The sequence below is a fragment of the Mustela putorius genome, unplaced genomic scaffold, assembly GCF_011764305.1.
Source record: "Mustela putorius furo isolate JIRA1106 unplaced genomic scaffold, ASM1176430v1.1 tig00000450_pilon_pilon_pilon, whole genome shotgun sequence".
In the NCBI taxonomy this organism is placed as follows: Eukaryota; Metazoa; Chordata; class Mammalia; order Carnivora; family Mustelidae; genus Mustela; species Mustela putorius.
The window spans coordinates 6,909,494-6,928,004 of record NW_025421385.1 but is presented as its reverse complement, the minus strand read 5'-3'; the positions used below and the strand labels follow the sequence as shown (position 1 = coordinate 6,928,004).

General features: G+C 47.5%; 1 protein-coding gene across 8 annotated transcripts in view; it reads right to left on the bottom strand.

The window, feature by feature from the left end:
• The window catches only part of PRKN (parkin RBR E3 ubiquitin protein ligase), a 1,292,328-nt gene that overhangs the window by 24,174 nt on the left and 1,249,643 nt on the right, over positions 1–18,511 (bottom strand). For 4 of the 8 annotated variants that reach the window (XM_045080280.1, XM_045080283.1, XM_045080286.1 and 1 more), the window contains one exon: positions 3,728–4,103. The exons of the other annotated variants lie outside the window; for them this stretch is intronic. In XM_045080280.1, coding sequence (XP_044936215.1) covers positions 3,837–4,103 — 267 coding nt within the window. In that variant the 3' untranslated portion in view covers positions 3,728–3,836. Of the gene's footprint in view, positions 1–3,727; positions 4,104–18,511 lie in introns of those variants that run through there. 8 annotated transcript variants of the gene reach the window in all.

The window sequence follows — 18,511 nt, the reverse complement described above, 5'->3', positions numbered from 1 at the left end:
ACTGCGGTTTCAGACCCAACGTTCACAGCAAACACATTCAAAACAGGCCAATGAAAATGCTGCCCAACACGTATCCCTGGGCATCCTTTCCCAGCCCCTAGTGCTGGCTGAGCTCACAACGGGCGCTCCAAGCCTCGGGACAGACTGAGCCAATGACTGCAGCGCTCGGCTGCAAGGGTTATTGGAAAAACGGGGCTTCTCGTCTCAGAATGTGAAAACCCAGTGGAGTGGATAAGACACGACCTGGGATGTGCCCCTTTATGAGAGCAGCCGGTGTTTGGCAGCAACGCCAGTCTCCTGGGAGAGGGTGCGCAGAGGATTCTGGAAGGGTGGAGAGACTCAAAGGAAGTGAGTATCCAAGCAGGAGCTTTCACAAGTGGTGGGCAGAATTTGAATAGATAAACGGGGCCACTTTAGACAGAGGGAATGGCCTGACTACATACTAGGGGTGTGACAAATATTAAGTAAACCATCGTGAGTGAACAGGGCAGGAAACAGAAGGAAAGCCCCTGTTCAGGAGGGCTCCAGGGGTCATGTGCAAAGTAGCAAGAGAGAGAAGCCTGACGTGTTAGGGGACACAGACATTATTCCATATGTGAAACACAGAAAGTTGTAGGCATACTGCACATGGTCTTAAACAGGTTGTTTTTGTTAGAATAAGAGGTGTCATTTACTGAGAACCTACTATGTGCCAAACACACTGTATCTAACACCTTTAATCCTTGCAATAACCCCACACATGAAATCATGCAAAGGCTACCCTTGTTTTGCAGATGCGGAAAATGAGCCTGGAGAGGTTGTGTCACCTCCCCAAGGAGACGCAGCTGGAAAGGCACACGTAGCTCTTGTTTGCTTCCTAAGCCTCGGTGCTCCCACTGCACTGTGGTCCTTCCAGGGCCTGTGTGGAGCCACGGGCAGACCTGGAGTGCGGGGAGGGCATTCGGTGTAAAGCCTGGAGCAGCAGGAGGGCAGGCTCTCGCTGGCGCTGGCCGGTCCCCCTGCACCACAGTGGGGACAACTTATCAAACTAAGGAGGGACGCACGGGAAGAAGATGTCGTATGGGGAAAGGATGAGCTGCTGGCCCACGGCGTCCTGCCCACGGCGTCCTGCCCACGGCGTCCTGTCCCCGGCTGGGCAGCCCGGTGTGGACATCCCTGCGGCAGCTGAAGGTGTGGGTATCAACCCCAGGGACCCGAGGCGGGGTCAAGAGAGAGCTCAGTGCCCACTCTGCAGAGAGAAGCCTAAAGCTTCGGAGGGCTTAGGAGCCCGCGTGAGACAAGAAGCCAAGAACCCGGGTGGAGATGCCCGCGTGCAATCATCGGAGACAAGAGAGGAGAAAGCCTGGGGCAGCAGAGATCCCCCAGCACCTCAGGAACAAGGCAGAATGGTGACTGTGAAATGCTTTTTAGTGTCATGGGACGGGAGTCTCTGTCTCCTGGGACAGGGAACTCTTACTACCCACAACCGAGTAGGGCCCAGGTGTTTTAGAGCCTTGAAAAATTAGAAGTTAACTCAGAGAAAATTGCTAAGGTATGATTTTTTTTTCTTTTTTTTTTTGGTGGCAGAGGTGATGCCTCCCCTGCCCCCACCCCCAGAGGCATTAAGCGGTTCCGTGCATCACTTAGAAGCCGTATCGCAGAATCCTTTCCCGATAAATGATAGGGCGTTCCACTTCTCAGATGCGCATGGAGTCAGCCGTCTGGTCCTTTGGCCTGTCTTCCCGCTGAGTCCAGGAATCCTTCAGTGTGGGCTGACACAAAGCTGCGTGTCTAGGCACCGAGCTGTGACCCCCGCGAGGGCGCGGTTTGCGGTCCACAGCGTGCAGGTGCCGCGCGGGGGGAGGCCGGCAGCTCTGGGATCTTGGAGCCAGGACGGGAAGGGTTTGAGGAACCAACCGTGATGCTGTTTCTCGGACATGAGGAAGGGCGCTCTCCCTGTCAGGGGCTTCACGGGGATCTTGGATTTAGCGGCTGTAGCCTCCCTGGAAGGCGGGTTTGGGTGTCGACCGTTTCTGCTGCCAAGGCTTCAAGAGACGACTGGACTGGGTCGCAGTCTGAGCAGCAGAATCGGAAGGGAACCCTGCGCTCTCCGATTTCATATCCGTGCTCTTGCCACTACCATTTGTTTCTTTTGCTGGGTGTCACATGTACGAAGAGGACTAAGGGGCTGAAGGTCATGACAAGGTCATGAGCAGCCAGCAGGGGAGACGGAGAAACCTTCGCTTCCCAGCCCAGAGCCACGGGGCCCCGCATGCTCCCGCTCTTTCTGGCTCTCACTTCCACGTGGCCTCTTGAAACCGTTCTAGAAAGGACATGAGTGAGAGCCCAACTGCCAAAGCCCATGCCTTCTCTTTGTCCTTATGATCTCTGAGTGTCCCCCTGCAGCTTCCACCTCGGGCCTGCCTTCCTCTCTGGCAGGACAGAGCCACCAAGGAGGCCCTCGGGGGGCCACAGCACCTCATCAAAGTTACCCTTACTGCTTCCTGGCTTCTTCTGTTGGATCCACATGGAAGAAGGAGATGACGGACCACCATCATCTCTCACTGAGACCCTCATCACTGCTATAGCTCTCGCTGACACTGGGGAACCGAGAAACACAGCCCCGAACATCCTTCTAGTGGGCTATGGGTGCCCAAGTGACAGTTTGTGTTAGACCTTTGGGGGTATAGCTCAGTGGTAGAGCATTTGACTGCAGTTTGTGTTAGACCTTTGACTAACAATCCCAGGGAAAAGGGCTGTTATCAAGCCCTTTCTAAGGACATGAGCATGTCTTAGCCTAGCATCCTTTTGGAATGTCTTCGATACTGCTGTTCAAATCCCTCTGGAATGATTGCAAGCAATGGCCAGACGCCCACAGCTTCAGGATCATGGAAAGGTGTTTTTTTTGTTTTGTTTTGTTTTTTAAATAAATACAGATTCTTATGCTCATACCCTGGGGATCCGGATTCAGTAGGTCTGGATTTGAATCTTTAAGAACAGCTGGGGGGTTGTGAGTTGCTGGGAGGTTTGGGGCCATCTCCCTCGGTTGGCTGGATAAACTTTTTCTCTGTTAGACTTCAGTCTCGAGCTACAAAGCAGGGCCTTGTTACTGTGTTGCCAGCTGTGAAGGTCTTGGGTGATTCAGCACTATCACCCTCCCCTGCCATGGCCTGTGTCTCATATAGGGCAGTGTAACGATTAGGTTAACTTCATGGGCCTCTGTGCCTGCTGACTGTTGGCCCGTCAAGAGACGGGATGGTGTGTGCTGTGGGGGTGGGAGCGGGATGGGGCAATTCCCTCTCCTCACATACTAGATGGCTGGACACAGCAGCATCCTGTCCCTCTCCTCACATACTAGATGGCTGGACACAGCAGCTTCCTGTCCCTCTCCTCACATACTAGATGGCTGGACACAGCAGCTTCCTGCATTGTCCTATATAGCTTCAAAATTGCTTTAGCAAGGAAAATGTTGGCCTGCCAGCCAATCTATAGCTAAAGAGGGGACCATGGTTTTTGCTTATATGGTGGGGGGGAAAATATTTATTTATTTGACAGAGAAAGACACAGTGAGAGAGGGAACACAAGCAGGGAGAGTAGGAGAAGGAGAAGCAGGGAACAGGGAGCCTGACACCAGGCTTCACCCCAGAACCCGGGATCATGACCTGAGCCGAAGGCAGACACTTAATGATGAGCCACGCAGGCGCCTCTGGAAAAAAATTTCTTTAAAGATTTTAATTATTTGCGAGAGAGTGAGAGAGCACACACAAGCGGAGGGAGCAGCAGGCAGAGGGAGAGGGAGCAGCAGGCTCTCCGCTGAGCAGGAGCTGAAACCATCACCCCCGAGTTAAGTCCCAGCTTCACTCTTTCCCTGCTGCGTAACTGGGTGGTGGCCGGACGCAGGCTCGGCTCCTCTGTGATGTGAAGAACGTGGTAGATCCTTCCAGGGCTGGTGTGAGTCGGTAAGACGAACGGGCAGAGGAGGTCGTACGAAGCCTGGTACACCTGAACGCGAACTTCCTGCTTCCTGCTACCGTCATCGCGATGATTTTGTTGTCATCACCTCCATCCCTTTCATCGTCCCCTTCCGCATCATCCGTCACCGCCTTCAACACCATCACCTCTGGCTGACGGAGACGGGAACGTCAGACTATGCGCGTTCGTACAAACTCGAAAAGAAGCTGCGAGTCTGGACTGGCCTTCACTGTCTTTTGGACAATGCAGGTAAATCAAAGGGTCCTCAGGCACATTTTAAAATCTGCGCCTGGGGCTTGTTGCTATATATATATAGATATATATATATCTATATAGATATATATATATATATATATATATATATATCTGTAAGTTAGACCACGGAGAGACTGTTCGCACGTGTGTTGTCTTTGAGGCTTGAAGCAACTTATCTGTGACATCTGTTTAGACAACATTTGGAAAAGTAAATCCTAATTCTGAAAGTCAAGTTCAAATCTATTTTCCAAAAAGGATGTGATTGCCATTAATGGCTGAAGATACGGTCGGCTTAATTCAGATGTGAATGCTTTCGGGCGAATGTCAGCTTGGAAGTGTCACCCGACTCATCAAAACTGAATGCCCAGATAACATCACTTCTAGGCAATTACTGCCAACTCCCACCTCTGCAGACGGCAGGCAGCCTTCCGGTCTTTCCCAGAACCCCAGCACATCTAACAGGTGTGTTAGAGGAAGGCCACTTCTTGTGAGCAGTCTGCCCCCTGCTGGTGAGTCAGAGCATTGCCTTACCTTTCAGGCCTAAAGGTGACAACAGAATTTGTTCTCACATTTTATTTTATTTTTTTTTGTTCTTCTTTATTGTTCTCACATTTTAAAAATGATTACTGTCTCTTTTGGGGTAATATATATACATATTATTATTAATAATATATAATTTAAAATAGGAATATATATTAGTAATTTCTATGTATGTATTATATACCTATGGATATAGACACAGAACATACATATGTATTTAAGAACTCATTGGAGCACTGGTATGTGATAGAGTGTCTGACTGAGGGATGTGCTAGGCTTCACTCTCACCACTGAGTTCCAAACTTCACGAGCCACACTTTTAAGTGAAATTTAGAAGAATATTTTAATGACAATACCAATGGCAATTTCTGCCAGATGTGCAATATGTACCCCGAGCACTGTTGGGCTGGATGTCTACAGTCCTGCCCAGTGGGACCTTAAGTGCTTCGCAGAAGGAAAGCAAAATAAAGAATGTCTATTAGCCTCTTCTGAGATTGATGGAGAAATGGAACAGCATAAATATTATGTAGCAAGATTATTAATAGGTATCACTTATCAGACTTTAAAAAAAAAGATTTTATTTATTTATTTGACAGAGAGACAGATCACAAGCAGCAGAGAGGCAGGCAGAGAGCGAGGGGGAAGCAGGCTCTCTGTCAAGCAGAGAGCCTGATGCGGGGCTCCATCCCAGGTCCCTGAGATCATGACTTGAGCCGAGGGCAGAGGCTTAACCCACTGCGCCAACCAGGTGCCCCTATTGGGTGTTTTAAAGTGTTTTGTGTTCCAACTATTATTACGAGTTGACATATGGGGAATCATCTACACTTGATCAAGGAAGATAAGCTAATTTGGATTTTTGGTAACGAAGATCTCTAGTTCATGGCTTGCTTAGCGAAGTAATTAACTAAAATTTCAACATAGAAGCGGGATTTTGAATATGGAAGCACCACTCACGCAAAAAGGAAGCCAGAGCAGAGAACACAGCCTTGTCCTCTGTGTCAAGTGAGGCCATCCTAGTTGAAAGCAGACTATTATTTTTGCTGTAGCTGACACCAAAATCTATTCATTCGTACGCAAATGTCGGGCACCTGTGATGTGCGAGACACTGTCCCAGGTACTACAGACGCATTAGCAAACAAAAGGGAGGACAAACAATCAAACAACAAACCAAAACATCCCTGCCTTGTGGCACTTCCATTAGTAGAAGGGGCTTCTCCGACTAGGCGTGTCTCAGCATCAGCTGGAGGGTCCCTGAAACACAGAATCGCTGCATGACCTCCCGACAGCACCAGCCCAGTTTCTGAATCAGGTCTGGGTGGGGCCCGAGAGCTTGCGGTGTATGTACACGGGGGTGGGGATGGATGGGGACAGATCTGCTTCATCCCGCACACATTCTGATTTGTCAGGCTCCGAGCTAGGCATTATGTGTGCATCATTTCAATAAATCTGCCCGATTTTACAGTATCCCATTACAGACAAGGAAAGCATGGTGTCAAGAGATTACATGAGGCACTTAATAATGGCTACAACTAACGTATGGGTCAAGATTCTCCAGGGAGACCTAACCAACAGGATATATATATGTATGTATAAAATACACAGATTCATTTTAAGGAGTTGGCTCCTGGGACTGTTGGAGCTGGCAAGCCCTGTATTTGTAGGGCAGGCGACCAGGGTTTCTGTTTTACGGTCTTGAGGCAGTATTCTTTCTTCTCTGGAAAACCTCCATCTTTGCTCTTAAGAGTCTCAACTGATTGGTCGAGGCCCACCACATTATGGGTACCTCTTTTACTTAAAGAAATAAACACCTGGAAATGGAATGTTGGCCAAATCTAAAAAAGCGTTCACATCAATGACTAGACTAGCGTTGGACAGACCCACTGGGCTCCACTGCCTAGCCCAGGGTCACAGAAAGTAACCACGACGGCTTGTCGTGGCTGAACCTCATTTTCAAGACCAGATCTGTTGGACTTCAAAGCCCTTCTGCCTTGCCTTGGATTCCTCACAGAGTAAGGCCGGGCCGACGAGAGATGCCCAGGCAGTTCTCGCTGAGAGAAATGAAATGAAAATTTGGAAAACAGAAGTGAGCGATTTAAACGTGCAAGCCCTTGGGGCTTGCGCTGGGCGGGGGCTTAATTTGTTAGGAGGTAATCACATGGAGCAGAAGAACCATTTCCCCACAAAGGGCCATCCAGGGGTCCTGCGTGTGACATGAATTCTCCCCGCCCCCGCCCCATTGTTAATCTATCCGTGAGGGCAGGATTTACCGCAGCCAGTGGCCAGCTCTTAGCTCTTCATACCTGCCCTTCGCTCGGAGATGCTGCTCCTGTGAAAACAGTCCTTTGATTCTCCTGTCCCTGTGGTCAGTCCAAAGTGGTAAATGCTCCTTGTCCCGCCTCCCCCCCCCCCCCCCCGCCCAATTTCATTTTGGCCGCTGGTTCTTGCCAATTATCTTTTCCCTTAAGGGTTTGGCGCCATCTGGTGAAGGAGCGGGTGCTCTGCAGCCATGTGTCCCCTCTTCCCGCCGCTTCCCACAGAATGTCCTCCTTGGGAGGAGTAAAAGTCTCCGGTGTGGGGTGTGTTTGTGGGGGGCATGGGGAGTGAGGGGGTGCATGTGTGTGTGTGTGTGTGTGTGTGTGTGTGTGTGAGGTTCTGTCTGTTACACAGGATACAGACCAGCAAATAAGGGAGAGGAGTCTACACCTGGCCCTGCTCTAGCAGGCTGGCCGGCATCCCCGCTCCCCTCCTGGATCCAGAAGCCGCAGAGGCAGCCCCCGGCCCATGAGCCTGCCCCTGCCCGGGGACGTGCTCAGAGCCGGGCTGCTGAGGATGGGGGCTCTGGGAAGCTCTCTGGGAGGAGGGCCAATCTCTGGTTGGGGCTGAGGTGAGGGAGCTCAGGCCGCCTGGTCTATTGTGTTCCCCAGCGTGAACACCAAGCTGGGGAGGCTTCCAGAGAGAGGGGGAGGCCCCACGGGAGAGGCTGGGCCCCAGGAAGTGCTGCGGCCAGGAGCCCAGCGCGGGCTCTTCCTGGAGTGAAGGCTCCGGACCACAAGGAAGCAGTCTGCGGGGCGGGAGGGTCCCTGGAGAGACAGAGACCTGGTCTGTGTGGTCAGGGTCTGCCTCTGAGGCCCGGCCCCTGTGTCAGAGTGCGCGTGCATCTGTGTGTGCGTGTGTGTACGCGTGTGCCTGCACGCCATCCTTTGTCCTTGGGTGTCATCTTTCATTTTCTCTCTCTGTCATGCCTGACATTTTTAGCATTCAGCCTTAAAAATACCCGAAGCCCAGGTTTTACCGTTTTGCAGTACTTTACAACCTATAAAGTGATTCACATGCCTGCTCGTTTCCTTATTTATAGCTCAGGAGATCTGACTGGCCCCATGTGGCAGGGGAGGAACCATGGCTGCTAGAATCTGAGGGACTTGCTTGCAGGTGGGGAAGACGGGAACCAGGTCCGGTGAGTGAGTACCAGCCCCGGTCCGGTGAGTGAGTACCAGCCCCGCTCCCCTCGCAGGCTAAGTGCTTGGGAAATGGGCGACAGAGGGCACGGGGGTCCAGGCACTCACTCAGCTCCCTTGGCACTGAGCCACGTGCTGGGACACACCCGCAGGGGTGCATCACCATCACCGGGCGCCCGCGCTCGGCGCCAGCCCCTGAAGGCTTCAGGGAAGTGGTCACCAATAAAGCTGCTTTACTTAAACCAACAGATGATTCCGGAACTACACACCTAAATAACCGGGACCTGCACTTCTGGGAGAATAAAGTTCACCCGGCTCCCAGTTCTGGAAGGCGCATGTGCGGAGCACAGAAAACGTCCAAGACATAACGGGGATGAGATACGGAGGCAAAACAGATCCAGGTATCCAGGCTCCTCTGAGCATCCTGGAATCATTCTCCTTCCCGGGGAGGCACCCCTCCCAGCCTCTGGCTGAACACGCGAGGAGGGGGAGGCTGGGGTAGGGACCACAGCTGAGTGGGGCGCGACTGGACCATCTGCTTGGCTCCAGCCTGGGGATCCCCGCGCAGGTGCCCTGGGCACCCCTCCCTTTATCCGCTGAACACCTGCTCTCCGACATCCAAGCGAGTCGGCGCCCCCTGCACTCCCCAATTTTGCCGCAGTGTTTCTTCGTCCAGGGAAGGGCACCACCGTCTGCCCAAGTCAGAAGTCCGAGCATTGACTTGAACTTCTGCTTCTATCATCCTGTCTTCTTGCTCATTGACAGGGTCCGCAGCCCCGATGTCCAACCCCGACGTCCAACCCCACATCTTGGTGGTCCTGGCTGCCCTCCCCAGTACACCGGGCATCTCTCAGGGATTGCCTCTGGTGGTGGACGGCTGCCACATTGGGCCCCACAGCAGCTGCTGGGAACTTTGGTTGCTGCTGGTTCTCCACTGAGACGCTATCCAGCACTTTCCCTCAAAGAGCACTTGTGGATGTGGGGACAGGCCACCTCCAGTGACACAGATGCATGCTAAAGGCCAGCCTCCGGTTGCCCTGCAAGTCGAGAGCCACCTGACTTCCCAGCTCCACCCCGTCTTCCATGCAGACGGAGTCACCTCCTCCTTCTGCTCAGTCCTGCCTCCTGCTGCTGCTCTGCTGCTGCCCCGGTCAGCGCTTCCCAAGACCCTCCTGTGTGCAAGTCTCAGAGGCTGTTTCCCTGGGAACCTGACCTATGGGAGCTCCGTCTATGGCAGGAGCCGTCCTAGGACACCAACTGGAGGTAGAGACCTACCGGCTGGTGGCCATAAAAGAGGCTGTTACTGGTAGCCAGCGAGCACCGGCAGCCTCGAGGGGGTCCAGAGCTGCAAAGCGCCGTGCCGAGGGCTGGGCTGCCCTGAGAGCATGCTGTCTCTGGCCACGCACTCATGGCGTTCAATGTCTGTGCTGGGAAAAGACCACAGGGAGCCTACTGCAAGCCAGAGGAGAGTCACAATGGTGGTATCTGGGGCTCTGCCGCTGCGAGTTAGGCACCATTTGGAATAAAGCTCCTGGCGTGCTTCGGAGCCCTGCGGGGCAGGAGCGCTCACGCAGCAGTCCTTGTGATAGCGAAGGGTCATGTTCAGTAGTCGTGGCTTCAGCACGGCACACGACCCCGAGTTTGGACCATTGGGGATGAGAGGGATGCAAAAGTCTGGCCCCTGTGATGCAGAGGGACTCGGAAGGACCGCTCCTGCGCCAGAGCTCCTCACAGGACTGTCGTAGCTGCCCCACCGTTCAGCCCTGCTCCCGTCGCTCTGCACGGAGCTCCCCAGAGCGCCCTCCGCACACCTGCTCTCAAACCCCCGGTCACAGGGTCTGCTTCCTGACAACTATTACAGTTCCCTACTGTTTCTCCTACTGCAGCTGGTGATTCTTTTTTTTTTTTTCTTTTTAAAAAAGGATTTGTTTATTTTTAGAGGGAGAGGGAGAGAGGGAGAGCACGAGCAGGGGAAGGGACAGAGGGAGAGGGAGATGGAGAATCCCAAGCAGCCTCCCTACTGAGTGCAGAGCCCAATCACCCTGAGATCATGACCTTAGTGGAAACCAAGAGTCAGATCCTCAACCAACTGTGCCACCCGGGCACCCCTCTGGCGATCTTTCAAAAACACCCATCTGACGGTGTCGAACTTCTTCAAATCCTTCAACACCTTTCCAGTGCCCTTAGTTCCCACTTCCTTGACATGGCTCGTAAGAGCCTTTATTGGCTACCCTCTGCCTATTTCTCCAGCTCGGTCTGTTGCTACCGCCGCCAACACCTTATGCCGTGATCACACCACGCTGCTCTCGCTTCTCTGAATACGCCTCGCTTCTCCATCTCCAGAACTCTGCGTACTTTGTCTCTGCCTAGAGCATCCTTAAGTCCTGTCTTTGTCTGGATAGCTCATCTTCTCAGTCTCAGACTTCATTTCTTGTGACCAATTCCTTGAACGTCTTAGAAAACTAGGTGTCATAGCGTCCTCAATTTCCCTGATTGTGCCTCTCAGCAAATAGTGTTTAATTATTTGCTTATTTGTTTCTCTATGTCACTAGATTATGAACCTCATATATTACCCTGTGAGAGAGAGAGAGAGAACCCTTCAGTTCTACTCAATTTACACTACAGAGTCACCACTTAGAGTCGCCAGGTTATATATGTGATCATAGGAACTTGTATCTTATGCTGAAAGTTTGTACCCTTTTACCAACCTCTCCCTATTTTTCCCATCCTCTAACCCTGGCAACTACTTTTCTACTCCCTGTTTCTATGGGTTTGAGTTTTGTTTCTCTTTTTTTAGTCCACATCTATGTGATACCGTGCAGCATTTGTCTTTCTCTGTCTGCCTTATAATGCCTTCTAATGCCCAGTTTCATTCATGTGGTTGCAAATGACTTAATTTCCTCTTTTTAAAAGAGACTGAATAATAACTCATTGCATATATATGTATATCTATAGATATATAAATATCTATAGATATATAAAATTTATATATCTATAGATATATATATATATGCAATGAGATATATATATATATCTATATATATATATATATAGATATATATATTTCCCTTCTTTAAGCTTTCAACTGTTGACAGATCCTTAGGTTGTGTCTGTGCCTTGGCTACTGTGAATAACGCTGCTATGAACATGGGAATGCAAATATCTTCTTGAGATGATTTTCCTTCCTTTGAATATAGACTCAGAAGTGGAAATGCTGGATCATACTGTAGTTCTAATTTGAATTGTTTGGGAGCCCTTCATTCTGTTTTTCACAGTTCCTTTTCTTCACACCCTTGCTAGCATTTGTTATCTCTTGTCTTTTTGATACTCTGTGGTTTTGATTTGAATTTCCCTGATGTTTAATGATGTTGAACAGCTTTTCATGGACCTGTTGGCCATTTGTATGTCTGATTTTTGCATACTGACACCCTGCAACTTTACTGAAGTCGTTTATTAGTTCTAACAGGTTTTTGGTGAATCTTTTGAGTTTTCTGTATGTAAAATCATGCCATCTGTAAATACAGATCCTACTTTTTCCTTTCTTATTTGGATGCCTTTCATTTATTTTTCTTGGTTAATTGCTCTTGATGGGACTTCCAGTACTATGTTGAATAAAAATGATGGACATCCTTGTCTTGTTCCTGATCTTAGAGGAAAAACTTTTCCACTTTTCACCATTGAGTATGATGTTACCGGTGAGCTTGTCCTAGATGGCCTTTGTTATGCTGAGCTATGTTCTCTATACACAGTTTGTTGAGTGTTGTTATCAGGAATGGATGTTAAATTTTGTCAAGCGCTTTTTCTCCATCTATCGAGAAGCTCATATGATTTTTATCCTTCATTTTGTTAATGTATTATGTTGACTGGTGGATGTTGAACCATACTTGCCTTCCTGGAATAAATCCCACTTGATCATGGCATATGATCCTCTTCCTGTATTATGGAATTGGATGTGCTAATATTTGGTTGAGGATTTATGGATCTATGCTCATCACGGATATTGACCTGTAATTTCTGTTTTGGTAATTCTCTCGTCTGGATTTGGCATTAGGGTAAAGTTGACCTCGTAAAATGAGTTTGGAAGTATTCCCTTTCTATTTTTTGGAAGTATTTGAAAAGAACTAGTGGCAGTTCTTTACACATTTGCTTGAAGTCACCAGTGAAGCCATCCTGATCCCGGACTTTTGTTTGTTGGGAGGTATTTTTTGTTTGTTTATTTTTAAGATTTTAACTATTTATTTGACAGAGAAAGAATGAGTGGGGGTGGGGACAGAGGCAGAGGAAGAGGGAGAAGCAGACTCCCTGCTGAGCAAGGAGCCTAATTAGGGCCTCTATCCCTGGACCACAAGATTATGACCTGAGCCCAAGGCAGAAGCTTAACTGATTGACCACCCAGGGGCTCTTCTTGGGAGGTTTTTGTTACTGATTCAGTCTTCTTACTGGTAATTGGTCCATTCAGATTTTTTATTTCTTCATGATTCAATCTTGTATAATTGAATTGTATGATTGAATTGTATGTTTTTTCTTCTTTTCTTCTAGGTTGTCCAAATCCAGGTGAATAATTGTTCATAGTTTCATGATCTTTTGTATTCCTGTGGTATCAGTTGTATGGTCTCCTTTCATTTCCGATTTTATTTATTTCAGACCTTTCTTTCTTGGCAAGTCTAGTAAAGGTTTGCTAATTTTGTTTATCGTAAAGGTTTGCTAATTGTGTTCATCTTTAAAAAACCCAGCTTTGATTTTACTGTTGTTTTCTGTAATCTTTTTGGTCTCTGTGTCATTTATTTATTTAAAGGTTTATTTGACAGAGAAAGAGCAGGATAGCATAAGCAGGGTGAGTGGCTGGGGGAGAGGGAAAAGCAGGATTCCCATTGAGCAGTCAGCCTGACAGAGGGTTTGATCCCAGTACCTTGGGATCATGACCCAAGCTGAAGGCAGTCGCTTAACCAACTGAGACACCCAGGGTCCCTTCTGTAGTATTTATTTCTGCTCTGATCTTTGTTATTTCCTTCCCTCTACTCACGTTGGGCTTGGTTTGTTCTTAATTTTGTTGCTCCTTGATGTATCAAGTTAGATTGTTTATTTGAGACTTTTATTGTTGTTTCTTGAGGTAGGCATTTCATTTCAGTTTGAAGAACTCCCTTTAACATTTTTTTCTAAGGCCAGTCTAGTGGTCATGGATTTCATCAGCTTTTGTTTTTCTGGAAAACTCTCTCTTTCAGTCCTAAAGGACAACTTTGCTGTGTAGAGAATTCTTGGTTGGCAGTTTTTTTTTTTCTTTCAGTACCTTGAATATATCACCTTACTCCCTTCTGGCTGGCAAAGTTTCTGCTGAAAAATATGCTGACAGTCCTCTGGGAATTTCCTTGTATATAAAAAGTTGCCTTTTTCTTGCTGCTTTTAGGATTCTCTTCTTGTCTTTAACTTTTGACAATTTACAATGTGTCTTGATAGGGATCTCTTTAGATCTTATTCAGTACATTTTGAACTTCCTGGATGTGGTTATCTGCTTCTTTTACTAGGTTAGGGAAGTTTTCAGCCATTATTTCTTTGAATAAGCTTTCTGACTTTCTCCCTGCTCCCAGTAGGACCCCTAAAATCTAGATATTGGTCTCCTTGATGATGTCCCATAAGTTCTTTAGGCTATCTTCATTTTTTCTTTCTTTCCTTTTTTTTTTTTTTTTTTTTTAAAGATTTTATATATGCTCACAAGAAGGGGGAAAGGCAGAGGGAGAGAGAGAAGCAGGCTTCCCACTGAGCAGGGAGTCTCATGTGGAGCTTGATTCCGGGACCCCGAGATCATGCCCTGAGCCAAAGGCAGATGCTTAACTGGCTGAACCACCCAGGTGTCCCTGAAATTCTTTTTCCTTTTTTCTGCTCTGGTTGGATGAGTTCCACTTGACTGTCTTTGAGCTAAATGATCCCTTCTTCTACTTCATCTAGCCTGATGTTGAACCCCTCTAGTGTATTTCTCAGATCAGTTATTGTATTTTTCAGCTTTGTGACTTTTGTTTGGTGTTTTTTTTTTTTCTATCTCTCTGTTGGAATTCACAGTTTATTCATGCTTTGCTTTCCTCACATTGGAGCATCTTGATGACTGTTATTTTGAACTCTCTATTGGCTAAATCACTTATCTCTGTTTCACTAAGATTTGTTTCTGGAAATTTATCTTGTTCTTTTGTTTGGTATATATTCCTCCATTTCTTTATTTTCCTCAACTCTCTGTGTTGGTGTTTGTGCATTAGATAAAACAGCCACCTCTCTCATTCTTAATAGAGTGGTCTTATGTAAGAGACGAGTCTTGTTAATTAACCCGACCCTAGCTGTCTCTCAAAACTTTGTGTCTGTTCAAGCCTCCTTCTTTGTTCTTCATGGCTTCTCTCATAGTTGAGGGTGTGTCAAGACCTGTCAGGATACCAAAGGGGAGGACTGCATTCAGCACCTAGATGCAGGCTAATTAGAAGTGGAACCTTTAGGCAGCAGTGGGAGAATATGCAGTTAAGCCCCTTCCAGGGAGAAACTGGGAGATGGATGTTTCTGCTTTTTACCTCTGTGCTGAGCCCAATATAGAACCAGAGTGGTGGTGGTGCTCTTGCATCTGTTATGAACTGTTTCTTTGTTTGCCACAGTCTGGTGGGTATGGTGATCGCAAATCCCCTTGGCTGTTAAAGTCAGGTGATCAATCCAGGTGCCTGGACTTTCGGTTGAAGCTGTGAAAACTAGGGTGCCAGAGATGTGTGTACAAGCTCCTTCCAAGGAGATACTGGCCACTTCCTTCATTTATTGATAGGCAAAAGGGAGGTGGGAAAGTATCTGCTGGCTTCAATTGTCTCTGGGGAAGATTGCAGTTAGCCCTATGCTGTCTGTTAAATTTGAAGCCTTGCTCAGATGGCAGCTTTTAAAGTATTTTGATAAACCGCTTTTAAGAAAAATGGGAGACAGTATTTTTTCCTGCTTCTTCTGTGCTGAGCCCTGGGGACAGAGCTAGTTAAGAACTGCTTCTTTGTATATCATCAATCCTCAGTTTGTTTCCTGAGATTAAGAATCTCTTATGGTTTGTCTCTGGTTTCATCTCGTTTCATTTTTTCCCTCCCTTCCCTCATGATCTTCTGCCTTGTTTCTCAAATTCCTCATATCAGTGGGATATGATATGAGATCATATGATATATCATATCACATAATAATTGTCTTTCTCTGATTGACTATTTTGCTTAGTATAATACCCTCTAGTTCTATCCACATAGTTGCAAAGGCAATATTTCATTTTTGATGGCTGTATAATATTTCATTGTGTACACACACACACACACACACACACACATCATATCTTCTTTATCCATTCATCTGTATGGACATTTAGGCTCTTTCCATAGTTTGGCTATTGTGGACATTGCTGCTATATGTGGTACACATGCCCCTTCTGGTCACTACATTTATATCTTTGGGGTAAATTCCCAGTAGTGCAATTGCTGGGTCATAGGGTAGCTCTATTTTCAACTTTTTGAGGAACCTCCATACTGTTTTCCAGAGTGGCTGCACCAGCTTGCATTCCCATCAACAGTGTAGTAGGGGTCCCCTTTTTCCGCATCTTGCCAACATCTGTCATTTCCACACTTGTTGATTTTAGACATTCTGACTGGTGTGAGGTGGTATCACATTCTGGTTTTTGATATGTATTTCCCTGATGCCAAGTGATGTTGAGCATTTTTTCATGTGTCCGTTGGCCATCTGGATGTCTTCCTTGCAGAAATGTCTGTTCATGTTTTCTGCCCATTTCTTGATTGGATTATTTGTTCTTTGGATGTTGAGTTTGATAACTTCTTTGTAGATTTTGGATACTAGCCCTTTATCTGATATGTCATTTGCAAATATCTTCTCCCCTTCTGTCCATTGACTTTTGGTTTTGCTGACTATTTCCTTTGCTGTGCAAAAGCTTTTTATCTTGATGAAGTCCCAACAGTTCATTTTTGCTTTTGTTTCCCTTAACTTTGGAGACATGTCTAGCAAGAAGTTGCTCCAGCTGAGGTCAAAGAGGTTGCTGCCTGTGTTCTCCTCAAGGATTTTTTTTTTTTTAAGATTTTATTTATTTATTTGACAGACAGGGATCACAAGTAGGCAGAGACACAGGCAGAGAGGAGGAAGCAGGCCCCCTGCCGAGCAGAGAGCCCGATGTGGGGCTCGATCCCAGGACCCTGAGATCATGACCCGAGCCGAAGGCAGAGGATTAACCCACTGAGCCACCCAGGCGCCCCTCTCCTCAAGGATTTTGATGGATTCCTGTCTCACATTGAGGTCTTTCATCCATTTTGAGTCTATTTTTGTGTGTGGTGTAAGGAAATGGTCCAGTTTCATTATTCTGCATGTGGCTGGCTTATACCCCTTAAACAAATAATACATTAAAAAAAGGGAATTGTTTCTTTGTTTGCTACAGTTCTGTGGGACTCATGGATGGCAGTCTCCCTGGCTGTCAGGGCTAGGGATCAAAAAACCATCCCTTGAGTAAGTGCTACAGAAGTTGGGGTGCAGATTTGTGCACAAGATCCTTCCAAGAGGACACTGGAAGCTTTTGGTGGATTAGAGGGAGAAGGTGAGAGAGGCACCCTCCTGTTTCCTTGGTCTTTGAGGACAATCACAGCCAATGCTTAGTGCCTGCTACATTAGAAGCCTGGCCTGGAAGCATCAGCTTTGAAAGCCTGCAGATAAATCTCCTTCGTGGACAGACTGGAAGATGGGAGGCTTTGCCTGCTCCCTCTGTGCTGAGACCTATGAGGACAGACGTGGTGACTGCGGTGTGCCCCACAGGAATTGCTTCTCTGTTTGCTAGAGTCCTGTGGGGGGTCTCACAATCACAAATTTTGTTGGTTTTCAGGACTAGGTATTTGACACCCAGTTTTAACAGTTGGGGTGCTAGATGTAGGGTCCAAACCCTTCACCCTTCTGGGAGAAGCTGGGCATTGGGGGTTCTGTCCTGATTGTATGTCACCATGCCAGGAGTGGGGTTTATGGTAAGAGTGTGTCTTAACCTTTCCTACCCATTTTGATGTAGGTATTTTCTCATTCATCCAGTATGTAGGAATCACTCAGCTAGTTTCTGGATCTCTTTTGGAGGGCACTGCCCCAAGTGTAGCTGTAGGCTTGGTGAATCTGTGAAGGCAGGAAGCTCAGGAGCCTCCTATGTCACCATCTTGGATGACTCCTCTCCACCATTCTTGGAGAGTGCTTTCCTGCCTTCATAGTGAGAAGGGAGGTTTGGGGATGAAGGAAAAAGCTGTCTTCTTTGAGAAAGCACTTAACGAGTACCTACTATGCCCTAGGCATCCTAGGCACTGGGGGTTATAAAGACAAAAGTGAAGAGACAGGGAAACAATATTTCAGTGTGATGGATGCAGAACAGAAGTATATACAGGTGTCTGAGAGCTTCAAGGAGGTAGTGGAGCAGGCAGATGGCTTCATGCAGGAAATGACATATGATCTGAGTCTTGAAGGTTGAGTAGGAGCTTGGCAGGCAGGGACATGCACACTTCCTTTAGACACTGTAGATCTATTACTCAGAGAGAGCAGCCACTGTCCCCAAACTACTTTAATCGGGTACTGCCACTGGAAATGATTTCCTTTGTGGCTTTGGACAATGCCATTAAAAATCCCGAAGTCTCAGTTTGCCTTCCAGTTGGATAGGGAGAGTAACATCTACTCCTTGAAACCACTGGGAAAATGAATCAATTTATGTGGTCTGCAAGAGCAAGTGTTTACTTATTAGAAAGCCTCCGGAGGGAACATGTGGAGGACACGGGGAGGAGAGCAAGTTGGCAGGAACAAGGGAAGCAAGTGAGACTGGACTCTCATTAGCCTGGCATGGATTGATCTTCTGTCATGATTTCCCAAACTCCCAGCAGTCTCAACCTAACGCTTGTTCAATATTTTAAAACCAATTTAAACCCAATTTTTGAGTTTGCTTTTTTTAAAAAAAAAATATTGCATTAATCAAAAAATGCATTAAGTTTAGGGTCAAGCAGCCTAACTGTTGGAAAAAAGCTGATTGGGCCCCAGGAGACATGGACTAGCTTGGCTGCATAATGTAATATCAAAGACCAGAAACTACTCAGCTTTTGATGGTGAACAATGGAGAGTAGCCACAAATACTGAAGGGGAAATCCTTACAGGTGAGTTGAATTGAAAGGAAATGGGAAGAGGGTTCATGAGGGTATTTTGTTAGCATGAGAAAAATTCAGACATGAGGCTGCATCCAAAGCCTTCAGTTCCAAGGGGTGAGGTTGCAATTAGCTCTGTATTGTTGGATGCGTGGTGTCCTC